Source organism: Astyanax mexicanus, chromosome 3, assembly GCF_023375975.1.
Source record: "Astyanax mexicanus isolate ESR-SI-001 chromosome 3, AstMex3_surface, whole genome shotgun sequence".
Classification (NCBI taxonomy): Eukaryota; Metazoa; Chordata; class Actinopteri; order Characiformes; family Acestrorhamphidae; genus Astyanax; species Astyanax mexicanus.
This window is the reverse complement of record NC_064410.1, coordinates 4,528,847-4,545,992: the sequence shown is the minus strand read 5'-3', so window position 1 is coordinate 4,545,992 and position 17,146 is coordinate 4,528,847. Positions and strand designations below refer to the sequence as shown.

General features: G+C 37.7%; 1 protein-coding gene across 1 annotated transcript; it reads right to left on the bottom strand.

The window, feature by feature from the left end:
* Positions 1-4,419: 4,419 nt before the first annotated feature.
* Positions 4,420-16,885, bottom strand: rdh8a (retinol dehydrogenase 8a). Its single transcript, XM_022668035.2, has 6 exons — positions 16,719-16,885; positions 11,034-11,195; positions 9,640-9,819; positions 8,045-8,138; positions 7,763-7,946; positions 4,420-6,550 (listed from the first exon to the last, which is right to left on the bottom strand). The coding sequence occupies exons 1-6, from the start codon at positions 16,822-16,824 to the stop codon at positions 6,323-6,325; spliced, it is 954 nt and encodes a 317-aa protein (XP_022523756.1). The 5' UTR covers positions 16,825-16,885; the 3' UTR covers positions 4,420-6,322.
* Between the last annotated feature and the right edge of the window lie 261 nt (positions 16,886-17,146).

The window sequence follows — 17,146 nt, the reverse complement described above, 5'->3', positions numbered from 1 at the left end:
AACCTGGTCTAACCACTCAATGATTTAGATACACAATTTCCCCTAACACCAGCCGTATTCATAGTAAGCAATACCTCAAAGTAATAAGCAGACAATAACCAATCAAGCTAAAGCACCAGAAGATAAATCAAGTCAAAAACAAGCCTCATTAAACCATTCAACACTGTTTGAGTTAAGTCCACAATGATTTAGACTCAACGTTTGTTGCTAACAAAGCACCACGTCCCCTGACAAAGGTCGTGCTCATAGTAGGTAATAACTCATATAGTAGCTGGCAGATAATAAGTATGGAAACCTAATATATATGTATAATATATACATCAAAAAATACACACAAACTAGTCTATTTGGCATTACTCAATCCCTCAACACTGTTTAAGTCTGCCATGATTGAGGCATGCCAAGTTTTTTTGTGGCTAACAATGCTAACTATTGATCATTGTGAGCTTCTATTGTTAGCGACATTATAGCCTCCTAGCTCCAGAGCTCCAAACTGAATCAGCAAGCGCCCAGTGGCCTGTGGATTAAACTGAGGACAAATAATCCAGGACGATTTTAGACTGTGTTAATTTTATATTTTAGACAACTTTGAAGTCTTATATTTATCTGTACCTTTGTTAATTTATAACTTAATATAAATATATTTTTAAGGAAATATAGTTCTTAGTAATAAGCAGACAAAAACCATGAAAGCTCACAAGATAAATCAAGCCTTAAACAAGCCTCAAAAATGTTTTATCTTCATTCAAAAGCTAACAGGGTACTAGCATCTTTTTTTAAATCCTTAAATGTGTCTTTGTACTTTGTATATTTCATAGATATCTCCATAAAAAAAAACTAAATCACTCAACACTGTTTATGTCTGCTATGCTGTGGCTAACAATGCTAACTATTAAGCTTTGTGAGCTTCTATTGTTAGCGACATTAGCCCTGTAGCTCCAGAGCTTCTACGGATGAAACTAAGAACAAATAATCCAAGAAAGTTTTAGACTGTGCTGATTTTATATTTCAGACAACTTTTCTTATGTTTATCTGTACCTTTGTTAATTAATAGATATATTTTTATAGATATATGTTAATCCCCATATTAGGTAATATAGTTCTAAGTGATAAGCAGACCATAACCAGTAAATCTAAAGTCTCACAAGATAAATCAAGCCTTAAACAAGACTCAAGAAATATTTATTTTTAGCTTTGTGCTTTTGAATGAAGGCTAAAGTCAACGTTTGCATAGCTAACAGGGTACTAGCATCTCTTTAAAGCCTTAAATTTGTCTCTGTGATTGTCCATTTAATAGATATCTCCATAAAAAATACACAACAGCCAGTCTATTTGGCGTTACTTAATTACTTAACACTGTTTAAGTCTGCCATGATTTAGGCGTGCCGAGTTTTTTTTTTTGTTTGTATGGCTAACAATGCTAACTTTTGAGCATTGTGAGCTTCTGTTGTTAGCGACATTAGCCTCGTAGCTCCAGAGCTCCGACTGCCTGTGGATAAATCATGATAAATCAAGCCTTAAACAAGACAAGAAACAAGAAAATATATATTTTTATATTTGTGCTTTTAAATGATGGCTAAATTCAAAGTTTGCATAGCTAACAGGGTACTAGCATCTCTTTTAAATCATTAAATTTGTCTCTATGTTTGTCAATTTCATATATATGTCCATAAAAAATACACACAAGTGAGTCTATTTGGCATTACTTAATTACTTAACCCGGTTTAAGTCTGCCTGTGTTTTTTGTTTTGTGGCTAACAATGCTAACTATTGAGCATTGTGAGCTTCTATTGTTAGCCACATTAGCCTCGTAGCTCCAGAGCTCCGATGGCCTTTGGATTTAATTGAGGACAATTTAAGACTGTGTTGATTTCAGATTTTAGACGACTTTGAAGTCTTATATGTATTTGTACTTTTGTTAATTTATAGATATCTTTTTTATAGAAATATTTGTTTTTTAGTAATAAGCAAACAATAACCACGAATGCTCACAAGATAAGTCTCAAATTAAGTCTTAAACAAGCCTAAGAAAATCATTATCAATTAAAATCACAAAGCTAAAGGCTTTGAATAAAATAGTAAGAAAAATAAATAAATAAATAAATAAATAATATTCCAAGAGTTTAAGGAGTTAAAGCTTACTCTGTGGGATGAGAACCAGGTCACATTCCCCCACTAGGCACAAAGCTGGGTGTAGGAGAGGGATGGAGTGAGGGGGGGGGGGGGGGGGGGGGGGTCTGGGTGAGGGGTCTGGGTGAGGGTGGTGGATGGGGAGTAGGCCATGACCTCTTTATATCCATCAACATATCACTGGCCGGGTGTGCGCTGTTCAATCTGCAGCGTGCTAGCACAAACTAGCGTATTCGTTTTGTTCTCTCTCTCTTTCTTTCTTTCACTTTTTCTCTGTCAGTCTGTCAGATAGACAAATGTGTAGAGCTGAAAAAGACTCAGCCAAGCTTCAGCAGCATCTTCTGATCTTCAGACCTTCATGGGGTCCACCTCAGGATCCTCTTGATTCCCTTGCGTCCTTAATCACAATGGAGCTCTGAAGGAATCTCATTCCTTTACATTCTTCTCCATGGCTGTCTACACTCTTCCCTCTCTCTCTCTCTTTCTTTCTCGTTTCTTTCCTAGTCCTGTACTTTGTCTTCTTCTCTTCCAAAACACTCCAGAATTTATGGAGGCCCCATCTGCGCCAAGAACATCAATCAGTTCCTACGATGTTGTGCAGATCCCCTACTTCTCCATCACAATCCAATCCAATAATCCAATCAAATGCACATTTTAATATGTGGTTCAGATTGTTTAAAGAAAAACTCACAACATCACAGTAAAAAAGTAAAAAAATAAAATCTGTACTCAATAAACTACATGCATCCAAGATCTTGCTGAGAATCTGTACCATGTGGCCCAAGTTCAAATTCCTTCACAGTGTGAAGGAAGCTAAGGGCTGAAAATGAGGGCTCTGCTGCTCTCTGCTGTTCAGAGTATTTAATGCTGTTACAGGTTTGGAAATGTCTGTGAAGAACTGAATGGGACTGAACTTTACTTACTTTACTAAGTAATCAATCAAATGTTAAACAGGATTAGACAGGGATTTATGTATAGAGGGGAAATTAAATGAATATAATTAAAGGTATAAACTGTATTTACCTGGGCTTAGGTAGTTAAATAGACGTTTTCAGAGCATTTTAAATTTTCCAAGACTTCCATGTATATTGACATATTATTTAATTCACTATTTAACACCTAGAGCCCTATAATTGTACACCCTTAAAATAGTGCCGGTGTTCAGAAAAATATATATCTACTGCTCTCCAAACCATCACTGATCATCAGTAAATTTTACATCTCATTTCTAAATCAAGGGATCAGAGTCTGGAGGAAGAGTGGAGAGACGCACAGTCCAAACTGCTCGAGGTCTAGTGTGAAGTTTCCACCAATCAGTGATGGTTTAGAGAGACATGTGCAACATCTGCTGGTGTTGATCCACTGTGTTTTATTATCAAGTCTAAAGTCAGTGCAGTTTTGTTTTCTCGCAAAATCTTACAGCACTTCATGCTTCCCTCTGCTACTGACAACTTTTATGGAGATGCGGATTTCATTTTCCAGCAGGACTTGGCACACTGCCCACACTGCCAAAAGTACCAACTGGTCTTATATAATATTCAAAGTTTCTGAGACACAGATTTTTGGGTTTTCATTGGCTGTAAGCTTCATAATCATCAACAATAAAAGAAATAAAATAGATCCCTCTGTGTGTAATACATCTATATAATATATGAGTTTCAAATTTTCAACTGAATTACTGAAATAAAGTAACTTTGTAATTATATTTAATTTTTTGGAGATGCACTAGTATTTGCACACACGACACTTCACTATTACAAACAAATAGAGCAATAAAACGTAAAGTGTAATCAATGTGGCTCAGTAGCTCGACTTCACAGGATATGTAATTTGTTCTCTGTTAAAAATGTTCAGTTTTCAGTGAATATTAAAAAAAAAAAAAAAATTTTAAAACAAGACAAATAATAAATTTTGGCATTTAATTAATACAATGGTGGAAAAAGCCAAGTGAATGATTTAGTTTACAATAGGAAAAATCAAGTGGTCCAATTTTCCATAAAAAATGGGAACCCAGAGGAAGATAATATTTTCTAGGTTTGGGAACACCTTTTACACTTGACGTTTAGTTATTTTAACAAAACAGTAAATAAGAAATTCTGCCATTTGAAGGTGCAGTTAATTTCTGAACTAACCTAATCTATATGCATTAAAACTGAATAAGGATTCATACTACAGTTCCTCCAGTATTTTCCACCCCATTACTCTCTCAGAAAATTGGCCAGCCGACAAAAAACATACATGACTGTTAAAGGATACAGCAGTAGTACAATAATAAACTTTACATTCCTCTCCAATTATTGTGTTTTATTTAGAAATCAATAGATCTTTAGACATTTATATTATTAACCTTAATATTCACATTGATATTTATCCACATTTCCCACACAGCCTGGGTGAAAATCAGTGATTAAAGAACGAGAAAATGTTCAAAGAAGCTTAAACAGAGTTTCACAATAGAGTTCACTGAAATCATTAGCCTGAACAAAAGCAGCTAGAGAATTAGCCTTGAGAATTAGTCTCACACGGTGAATTAGCTTTTTTTAGACTGGCTGCGTTTATCTCATATTACATTTTCAAATTCCAAAACTTTAGTATCACTCCTCATAAATAAAACAATAATTTATCATTCACTCTTTAAAATAAAGGTGCTTTAAAGTTTTTTGTTTGTTTGTAATACAATGAAGCTTTTTTACATTCAGTGAAGATTTTTAAGACCTTTAAAAGTTTCTTTACATAATATTTAAAGTATAATCCTCAAACAATTAAGAACACTGTGCGAACAAAAGCATTAGGACACATTTTCATTCATTGATTCTTATAAAATCTGGGGTATTAATAAAAGTTAGTCCTGCTTTTGGTGAAGAAATTGTCTTTAATGTCCAGGAAAGGCTCTCTATTCAATTTTGCAGCATTTTACTGTGAGCATTTGATTGCATTCAGCAACAGGACTGTTAGTGAAGTCTGGTGCTTGTACATTTATCTGCTCCAGAGGGACGTAAAATACTGAATTAATTTATTAGACAGAATGTTCACAAACTTTTCGACAAAACAGTGCGATTTAGCATAAAAAATCATGTTTTTTTTAGCATGTTTTGGTATTAAAGGTTTTAAAGTAGCATTTTAGGTCTGTTTATAGTGTTTATGGAATTATTTAAAAATATTTAGTTTTGAAAAGGAAGCCATGTTAAAGTGTTAAAGTTGCCGTAATATACTGCGAAACCATCAGAATCTTGAAAAATACCGTGATATACAGCTCTGTAAAAAAAATAAGAGACCACTTCAGTTTCTGAATCAGTTTATCTGACTTTGCTATTTATAGGTTTATGTTTAAGTAAAATGAACAGACAACATTTCTCCCAAATTCCAATAAATATATTGTTATTTAGTCATTTAGAGCAGAATTAATTGCAGTAAATGAGAAATGGCTGAAATAACAAAAAATATGCAGAGCTTTCAGACCTCAAATAATGCAGAGAAAACAAGTTCATATTCATATTAAGAGTTTTAAGAGTTCAAAAATCAATATTTGGTGGAATAACCCTGGTTTTTAACAGTTTTCATGCATCTTGGCATCATGTTCTCCTCCACCAGTCTTACACACTGCTTTGGGATAACTTTATGCTGCTTTACTCCTGGTGCAAAAAATTCAACAAGCAGTTCAGTTTGGTGGTTTGATGGCTTGTGATCATCTATCTTCCTCTTGATTATATTCCAGAGGTTTTCAATTTGGTAAAATCAAAGAAACTCATCATTTTTAAGTGGTTTCTTATTTTTTTTCAGAGCTCTGGACCAGGACTGGAATTCTATTAAAGTTCTATGGAAGCTTCTTTATTTTAAAGAGTGCTGACCCTCTTTAACACTTTCTGCTATAAGCAGTAAACCTGTTTGAGTCCTGGGTTCCACCTGGGGAGCAGAATTTGCTTCTTTACTCTACACAATCTCCCCTGATTCACACAAATGAATGATTATTTAGTGGGTAAGTTCAGGTCAGGATCAGGTGTGTCAGATCGGAGAACACACACTCTTCTAAGGCACATTTTAGAAACCCTTAGAACACATGAAAGCATACAGTATATGATCATGTTCACGTGTAGAACCCTGATCACCAGGGTCCGTTACGCTAATCCAGACGTTCTGAGGTACGGTTGGTGCGTCTCTGCCGTGGGCTCGCTGCTGCCCTCTCTCCCCTCCTTCAGTCAGGTGAGATGGTGCGCCTGCGCAGGCAGCTGCAGGTCAGGCATTTGAGGATGCTCATGGTGATGTGCATCAGGGAGCCGAAATTGAACAGCAGGTTGTAGAAGGTGTGGACGGACAGGCCTCCGGTCTCGTCTGCGTACTTCATGGCCACGATGGGTGTGTACAGGCTGTTGGTGAGGTTCCGAAACCGAGGACTAGTCGACTCGATGACCTTCTTGGTGCACTGAGGAAGAAAAAGAAGTTTAAACTATTTTTTGTATCTAATTCTAACAAGAATTTGGCACATAAATAATAGGTGTTTTAAGGTGTCTATCCACTAAAATCCACTTGTTCTTGTTCTTTGTAAAACACAGTAGGTCTCTCTGAGTTGTTTATGATGCTGCACATGATGAAACTCTTCCTCAAACTCCATTGTCTGCAGTAGCTAGTAAAATATAAAAGAAAACGAGTCGATCAGGAAAAGCACAGTGTCTACGTCAACCTGCTAATTAGTATTCATGGCCTCCAACACCTCGGCTCGGGACCGCCCACAGGCAGAGCTGAAGCCGGGCAGAGACTCCGTCTCGTCAGATAGGAAGAGCTAACAGCGCTAGGAACAGCATGCAGTTCGTTCCTGTGTTATTTGTGCGAATAACACATCAGTTTTCTTTGCTTTGCCCAGTAACTCAGAGCTAAGGAACAAATGCGTCTGTGAAACTCCACCAGCAAAGTACAATTGCGATTGTACTAGATGTATTTGTAAAAAGTGGATTTTTTACTTTCTGGACCTGGACTACCCACCTCTGTGTGCAAGTAACTATAGGTTTACATAGAATATCCGGTGGATTTTGTGTTTTACAGAGACTCTAAGACTAGGTCTGACTAGGCTGAACTGCACTTAGCAGAACATTAATTTATGCATGTTGTAAAGTGACATATGACACTCCACAGACTGTTATTAGTGTAAAAATGTCTTTATTTTAAAACGTTTCTAACTGTTTTCCGTCTCACTGCCTTGTAGTGCTGTTAGCCAATCAGAACCTTGAACAAATGAGGGAATGAGACCTTTAAGAACTCCAGCTGCACCCCTGTGTCTGATCCACTGAAACAGATAGTCTATATTCTGTTAAAGTTAACTATAACATTAAAGTGCTCTTATACGGTCAAATGGAAATGAGTACAATAACAAGAGTTTGTTTTAAGGAATGATTAAAGCCTTCATCAACAATTATCAACTGGAATGCGCATAATCACCATCAGCTTTATATCTACATTTCCTTTGTCTGTCTTTTATATGTCATCTGTCTAATTAATTACAGTTAATTACAATTACCTGTTTTGAAAAACTGTGATTTAATAACATTTCACGAAATTCAAAAGCAGCAGCAGCGGCAAGACGCTTCAGTCATGTGCTGGTTGTTTGGTCATGAGATAAGGGCCAAAGGTCTTCGCTTACTTTAGCTATGTCTTCTGGCATCTGCCCCATCGCCTCGAAGATATCGATGGAGGACGGCATGTACACGTCCTTAAAGTATCTGACCGTGTCCGGGTCCGTCCCAGGAAAATCCATCTTGGCCACGTCGTCCATCATCTTGGACTCGAACTCTGTGTGCACGGGCCCTGGCTCAATCAGAGACAGCCTGGGGGAAAGATGAAATATGAAGATGGCACTTTAGCTAATCCACTTAGATCCACTTGGACATGAACAAAAGCTTCTGTGAAGAAGGAGAGTACAGACTTCACATTAAACTTGAGCAGCTGCACTGCCATGCTTTCACAGAAGCCCTCGATGGCAAACTTGGAGGCTGTGTAGACGTCGTTAAACACCACTCCTGTAGACATTTCAGCCACACAGACAGATTTCAGGCTCACGAATACACAGACTCAGACTCAAGCCTGATTTCTACTTCTGTGTAGATGCAGCACTGTGTATCTCTGTATCTGCATGGGTGCCGTATGCACATTATAGTTAATATCTAACCAGTTTTTTAATCACAGTTTTCTTTTCATGCATCTTGGCATGTTCTCCTCCACCTGTCTTACACACTGCTTTTGGATAACTTCATGCCTTTACTCCTGGTGCAAAAATTCAAGCAGCTCAGCTTGCTTTGATGGCTTGTGATGATCCATCTTCCTCTTGATTATATTCTAGAGGTTTTCAATTTTAGTAAAATCAAAGAAACTCTAAATTTTAAGTGCTATCTTATTTTGTTCTAGAGCTGTATATATATGATATTTGTAATTGATGATGTGACACAGATACACAGTTGTCTACACAGAGTATAAATCAGCCTTTTACACAAAACAAAAGCTTTTCCCAAAAATCTAGAAGCATTTTTATGTTTCTACAATTAATCGATTTATTAACAGCCAATGACTGTAGAAAACATTGATTCCAACACTATGATTCCACTAACTCTGTTCTATAGAAATAAAGCCAACACTGTCTGCCATGTTGTCAAATTTGACACCAGAGGCAAAGACAGACTTGTCTACTCATTTTATAGACCCACCCCCTTCTCCCAGACCAATCATGTCTCAGACATCCTTCATTAAGGCTACAACTCAGCTTACAACTCAGCTACTCCATGTAATGAAAAATAAGATTTTAAAAACGACATGTTTATATAATAAAACTATAATTAGCATAGGGTAAAAATATTGTATTTTTTGCACTATAAAGCAAACTGGATTATAAGGCACACTATTAATGAACGTCTTTTTTGTGGTCTATTTTTATATTTAAGGTGCACTGGAATATAAAGCGCATTATGCGACACCAGTAAGGAACAGGGGTGTCGCCATGGTTTCCTTCTAATTTACCAGATATTGCTTGTTACAAATAACAAGCAGTTCAGTTTGGTGGTTTGATGGCTTGTGATCATCCATCTTCCTCTTGATTATATTCCAGAGGTTTTCACTTTGGTAAAATCAAAGAAACTCATCATTTTTAAGTGGTCTCTTATTTTTTACCCAGAGCTGAATATCCAACGCCTATCAGATATCAAGCATTTTTTATGCACCATATCTGGGTGGTAAGTAACACATCATGTTAAATTAATTTCTCTGAACTAAAAACTGCCGTAAAATATTGAACTAATTTGCATTAGTGTGCTCTTACATGGGTAATAACTGGTAATTACAGTCTCTTACACTGATCAGCTTTCATTATTAACAAGCTTCTAATCTGTAGACACGCATTTGGCCTGTTTATGTGTCACAATATGTTCTCAGCAGGGAAATGAATGAGCTCTATCGCCCCCTGGTGTTGAACTCTACAAGGTTGCCATTCGTCTCCAGTCTCCACCTTCAGGGTTGCGGAGCCTGTCCTACCCTGCATGCCCATCACGCTGCTCATGACGACGATGTGGCCCGACCTGCGTTTCTTCATGTCGGGCATGACCTCTTTGATCATGCGCACTGTGCCGAAAAAGTTGGTCTCAAACACCCGCTTCATCTGGTCTATACTGATGCTCTCCACTGGACCCAGCAGACCCACTCCAGCATTATTTACTACAGAGAGACAAAGAGAAAGCCAGTGAGATATTAATGATCTAAATTATTGTTCATATATACAAAGCAATCCAGACTGTTCTCATACAAAGTTCCCCAATGGTGGAACAAACAACCTTCTACTACCAGATCAGGAGAATCTCTTACTATCTTTAATAAACTCCTGAAGACAGAGCTCTTCAAAGAGCTCTTACTCTCCTAACACCTCTAACTAACTACCTTCTACTACCAGATCAGGAGAATCTCTCACTATCTTTAATAAACTCCTGAAGACAGAGCTCTTCAAAGAGCACTTACTCTCCTAACACCTCTAACTAACTATCTTCTACTACCAGATCAGGAGAATCTCTCACTATCTTTAATAAACTCCTGAAGACTGAGCTCTTTAAAGAGCACTTACTCTCCTAACAACATCCGGTACAACACTGCTTTAGTCCCATGGAAGAGTGGGCAGGGAGAAGAGATAGGATTTCAGCTCTTACTCATGATTTTTTTTTGATACATGCAAACATATCACCTCTGATTGGCTAATAGTACTGATATTTATCAGTTTATACCTGAACATTAGATTAGTAATAATGCATGGTAAGTGATAAGTGCTGTTTTTAGCTAACATTAGATTGTCACTTAAGTTATTTAAATAACAAAAAAAAAAAACTAGGTTAGACCATATAGACTTATAGAATTGCTTTTTTTCTTAATGTTTGGTACATTACTATGATTAAGATGCTTTTATTTATATCTGACATGACATTTAACTGACATTATTAATCTTCTCTTTGCAGGTTAGAACAAACATACCAGCATATCTGCAGCCATATCTGCAGCAGATTTGACTTTAATCTGATAATCTGATTGCAGTTTGTTGCAATAAATGCAATAAATCACATTAGAAGGTAATATTAGATATTACACATAGATTTACAGGTAATAGAAGCTTCCATTACCCTCACCAGTGCTAAACCACTAACGTCCAATCAGAATATGCCTGCCCCAGTCCCTCGTTCCCTGCTATTTAATCCCTTTCATTCTGTTTTTGTATATTCTTTGAGTATACCGTAGCTGCCTCACAAACCACAGCCTGTCAGGCAACGCATAACAGCTTGAGGGACGGCTGCAGAAACAAAGGACGCTTGTTTATGTACTCTAGCCCTGAAAATGTGCTTATGAGGTCAAAGGGCGCATGACGCTCCCTCAGCGCCTGCATGACTCACTGAGGATGTCAATGTGGCGGTCTTTGACACGGTTTATACACTGCCTAACTGATTCATCACTGCAGACATCCAGAGCTTCCAGCGTCAGGGTTTTCCCAAAGGCGTCTCCTGCTGCCTCCACCAGCTTATCCTTCTTCTTCAGGTCTCGCATGGTGGCAATGACTAAAAGAGAGAGAGAGAGAGAGAGAGAGAGAGAGAGAGGGGTGGAATGTGAATAACAACAACATAATACAATACAGCAGAATTAAACGATTACGCAGATCTGAAAATTGGGCTTTGTTCTTTGTTTGCTCCTCATGTATAGCTGTACACATGCATTTGTTGACAATCTAAGAGATACAGAAACCACATCTGAAGTGAACAAAGCATGTTTACAGAGATGAGAGTAATTTTATCAGATTTTATACAAATACACTGATTTGCCATTTGTATAATAGGCCCGTTGCAACAGGACAGGCAAACCATAACCAAGCAATTGCCTGGGGCCCAAAGTTGGCCTGAGGGCCCCAGAAAATGACTGGTTATGAATCGAATGCAATGACAAACTGTGTGAGCACCCCTTTAAATTCTGTGATGGCCGATGCAGGAAAGTCCAACAACACTGTGATCAAAATCCCCCTTTAAAGGGGTCGCCTCCCACTGACAGTAGAATATAACCAGACTGGAACATGTTCAGCAGTATCAATCCACACCAGCTGTTCACTGTCTTTAACACTAAAACTGATAAACTTATCCTTTATATTTGACCATATTTGATTAACTTTACATGTCCTAGTATTATATGGTTATATTTGTAGCTGCGTTTTTTCTGAATGTAATGGGGTGCATTTTGCCTTGGGCCCCCAGGTGCCTTAAAACGCGCCTGCCTTATAATATACATGTGAATGCATGTCACCTGTCTGTTCACATGGACAAATCTGGTCACAATAATAAAACTGTCACACTGTGGGCGGAGGAATGTGGATGGGAATAAATGCCCACACAACTTCAGAAATATAGAATGGCCTCGCTCAAATTACAACAATTCACATAAATTGAGCACATGCCAGTGTCCAGCCTCACTTACAAGGTAACACCTCACGCCAAGTTGTTCCCTGAGGTAACACTTCATACGCTGATTTGCATACTGCTATTTCATGATGTTTGGCATGTCAGTGTAGAAGCTGTAGGGCAGCTGTTGAAACACGTCCTCATTGGCCGCTGTTATAAGTGTGAGTACAGATATAGAAATGATGCAGCGGTGTTGAAATACTCCATTAACAAGCTTTGACTTGAAGTCTACAAAATGTAGCATAATGTGTTAATGTGATAAACTGATTGCACTCGGCCCTCTGTATCTGCTTATCTCTCTCACACACACACACACACACACACACATATTACAGAGTACTAAACACAAATGGTGCCAAACAAAGCTATTACACTCAGACTGGACCATAAACAGATGTACTCAAGGGATAAGATTCTCTTTTGCACTTTGAGCTTTTTCATAGACATTAACCTAAAACAGGCGTCTATACAGTTCCACAAGGGTGCCTTATATTCTGTCAATATTACAACATTTGATGAAAAGAACTTATAAAATACCTAATACTTACTTGATACAGACACACAAGATGTATATGCAAGTCAAAAACAGCCTTTAAAAAAAAAACATAACCATTTGCCAAAAATCTACAAGAGGGCTTTCCGAGTGGTCAAGTAAACCATCAGCAGCCGGAGTCAGAGAGAGCACAATTGGCCTCTCGCTCTCTCTCACTCTGTCTCTCTTTCACTCTCACTCAAGCTGTCTCTCAATTTATCTCTCCCTCACACTCTCTCCCTCTCTGTCATTCCCTTTCTCTTTCTTTCACTCACACTGTCTCTCCATCTCTCTCACTCACACTGTCTTTCATGCTTTATCTTCCTCTCTTTTACTTGCTTTGTCTCCATCTCACTCGTGGTGTCTCTTGTGCTGTCTCTCACTCTCACTCGCGCTGTCTCTCCCTCTCTCTCACTTGTGCTGTCTCTCCCTCTCTCTCACTCGTGCTGCCTTTCCCTCTCTCTCAATCGCGCTGTCTTTCCCTCTCTCTCACTCGTGCTGTCTCTCCCTCTCTCTCACTCGTACTGTCTCTTGTGCTGTCTCTTCCTCTCTCTCACTTGTGCTGTCTCTCCCTCTCTCTCAATCGCGCTGTCTCTCCCTCTCTCTCACTCGCGCTGTCTCTCCCTCTCTCTCACTCGTGCTGTCTTTCCCTCTCTCTCAATCGCGCTGTCTCTCCCTCTCTCTCACTCGCGCTGTCTCTCCCTCTCTCTGTCTCTCACACTGTCTTTCTTTCACTTACTCGGTCTCTTGCTAACTCACACTGTCTTTCTCTTAGTTGCTCTGTCTCGCCTTCTCTCAGTTTCTATCTGTCACTTGTGCTGTCTCTCCCTCTTTCTCACTCGCGCTGTCTCTCCCTCTCTCTCACTCGCGCTGTTTCTCGCTAACTAACACTGTCTTTCTCTCACTTGTTCGGTCTCTCAATCTCTCTCCTGAGATTTTATAAGACAGTAAAAGTCTGCCCGACCTAAACCTCACTACAAAAGAATCATGATCATAATGAATTTTTAAGTGATTTTTCATCTCTCATGGTGACAGTATGAGAATGAGATTACTAATGTCGGCTGTCAGATAAATAAGTTGTGTAGTAATTATTATCGTTTTTATATTTTTGGGTTACAATTTAGAAAAAGGTATTGGTACTGAATTCAAAGTATTGCATCAGTACCGGTATGACCATTTTTTAAACGATACTTAGCCCTAGTCATGATATGCCCTTTTATTTCCAGCCCTACTCTGGATCACTACGAATGTGCCCGATATCTTCATCAGTGCTTCACCTGAAAGTGAGAGTACATGAAATAAATCTTCAGACACATGGCTCGGCCTGAGGGAACAAACAAGGCCGGGTCTTTATGGGCTGGACTGAACAACCGCTTCATTGTTCCCGCTGTTATTGTGGAATAAGATTTGAGAAGCTTAAGCATTGCTGAAGAGAATGCTCAGCCCTGGGATTATTTATTTATTTATTTATTTGGCCTCCTCTTAGCTGGCATAAGTCGCCTCTCCTCATTACAGCCAACGAAACGAAAATTTTAAACCGCCAAGGATTTTCCACTCTTTACCAAACAACTACAGCAACACCAGCAACAGCCAGGCTCTCGCTGGTGTTTTGCAATGCTTTCAGAAATGTGTCAAAGTTCAAGAAGGAGTTGTTGTACCAAAGCTCCTTATTACACTATAGCCTATTGAGCTGCTGAGCCGCTGCGTTTCTGCGAAAAAAAATCCTTCTTAGAAGGCACAAAAAATGTTAATAACAAAAGCATTAAAGAAAGATATCTGCAGACTATAGATAAAGCTGCAGGAGCTGTTTTTGCTTAAGATGACACCACTGATACAAGTCTCTTTAATTTAGTACATTACTAGTAGATTCTCTCATTTCAGATATCAGCTATAAATATTGACTAGTAATAATATCTGATCTACAAATCTATAAATGTGATTATATTTAAATGATCATGCATCAATTTACATTTATATGCATTTATAGGAATAATGTATATATTATATTCTATTTATATTACCAATATGGCATATCCTTAATGTAATTTTGAGTAGTCATATGTTACCATTGATTTACATGGAGTATAATTCTTTATTATTTTGATATATTAAGTCATTATTTTGAGACATGCTTATTCATTTTAGATACCCAGTTATTATTTTCAGAAACTGTTTTTAAAACTGTTATATTTGAGATACTATGTCATTATTTTGAGATGCTCTCTCATTATATTTGAGATACTAAGTCAACATTTTGAGATGCCAACTCAAAATTTTAAAACGCTCTCTCATTATTCTTGAGATACTAAGTCAGTATTTTGAGATGCCCTCTCATTATATTTGACATACCAAGTCATTATTTTAAGAAATGTATTAATTTGAGATACTAAGTCATTATTTTGAAATGCTCTCTTATTAAATATGAGTATTATTAAACACTATTTCGAGATGCTGAGTCAATGTTTTGAAAGTCTTATTAACTTGTGAGAAACTGTTATATAAATTTCTGAAACTGTCATTATTTTGAAACAGTCTTATTCATTTGAGATACTAAAGACAACTAAGTCAATATTTTGAGACATTGTCTTGTTTATTTGACATACTAAGTCAAAATTTTGAGATGCTGTTTCATTAATTAGAGATACCATGTGAATATTTTGAGACGCTCTCTCATTATTTTTGAGATACTAACTCATTATTTTGAGACAGTCTTATTAGAGATACTAAGTCAATATTTGAGACCCTCTCTCATAATATTTGAGATGCCAAGTCATTATTTTGAGATACTAAATCACTATTTTAAGACAGTCTTATTTATTTGAGGTATTAAGTCAATATTTTGAGATGCTCTCTCTTTATATTTGAGATACTAAGTCATAATTTTGAGATGCCAAGTCAAAATTTGAGGCGCTCTCTCTCATTATATTTGAGACACTCAGACAATATTTTGAGAGTAACTTATTATTTCAGACAGTCTTATTCATTTCAGACATTAAGTCATTATTTTTGATGCCAAGTCAAGATTTTGAGACGCTCTCTCATAATATTTGGGATACCAAGTAACTGTTTTGAGACTCTCTCATTATATTTGAGATACTAACTCATTATTTTGAGACAGTCTTATTAATTAGAGATACTAAGTCAATATTTTGAGACACTCTCATTGATTTCAGATACTAAGTCATTATTTGAGACTCTCTCTCATAATATTTGTAATACATGGTCAATATTTCGAGACAGTCTTATTAATTTGAGAAACTAAGTCATTATTTTGAGATGCTCTCATTATATTTGAGATACTTGGTCAAAATTTTGAGACAATGTCTTATTAAGTTGAGATGCTAAGTCAATATTTTAAGACACTCTCTCGTCATATTAGACATATTAAGTCGTTTTAAGTCTAGTAAACTTTTCATAGCCCATTTCTGCAATGTTAAATGTTTAATATTAAACTGTAAAATGTGCTGTAATGATGAATAACTGTTCCTGAGGCTGATCTCAGAGCTCAGAGTGAACCCTCTCTTGTACAGGTCTCCAACTTTGTCCTTCTCCCAACACTCACTTCAGTGGGGGAACTATGGCAGCATTAGACACGCCACTAAAGCGGGGCAGCGCTCTACAATTCACAGCCATAAAGGGGGCTTTGTCCAGGAGAAGTCACTTGAAAGAGAACTGGCAGTGTCTTTATGATCTTCGCCTGGCTGAGAAACTCAAGCTTTCACATGGTAAACAGCGCTGAGGCTCGAATTGGCTTCATTCGCCAAGTGGTTTTTGGAATTTTTCCGTTCCACCTTAAATGCGGCAGCAGTTCCATTCTGGCGCCTCAGGCGCCAGAATGGAACTGCTGCAGCATTTAAGGTGGAACGGAAAAATTCCAAGACCAAACTTGGGAAAGTAGCATACACAAAAAAATCAACTTTACACTACGTTTTACTTAGAAAAACTGTATTTAAACATCCCAGAAAATCCTTTAAAGTGTTCAACCATCTAAAGAATCGATTAAAAATGGTTTAAACACCAATTTTAACACATTCCCACACTTTTTTTACCTCAGGATAATCGACGCTTCGTACAGTAAGGTTAGCTAAAGAGAGCTTGTTTACCGTGGTACCGCCTCTTCTCGTCTTTGGCCAGTAGGACGGCTATTCGCAGCCCAATGCCTGACGAACAGCCGGTGATCAGCACCACTTTCTGCCCTCCGCTCGCCATATGTGAGTGTGTGTGTGTGTAAGTGTGTGTGTGTGTGTGTGAATGCGTGTGTCCACACGGCTCGCGCGCTCTGAGAGTCTGGGTTTAAAAAGCGCCAGCGGATCAAGCTAAACTGCGCCCATGTGAGTCGATAATTCGGTCACGCGCTGAGAAGAAGAGAAAAAAAATCGATTAATCGACTCCCACAGAGGCAGCAGAGCTTTTTTTTTTTTTTTTTTTTTACACGCGGGGATTGAGTGGGTTGCCAGTGAGGAATATGCTCACATATGCTCACATAAATTACAGAAAGCATTTCTTCCATATTCCAAATAAAAATAGTCTA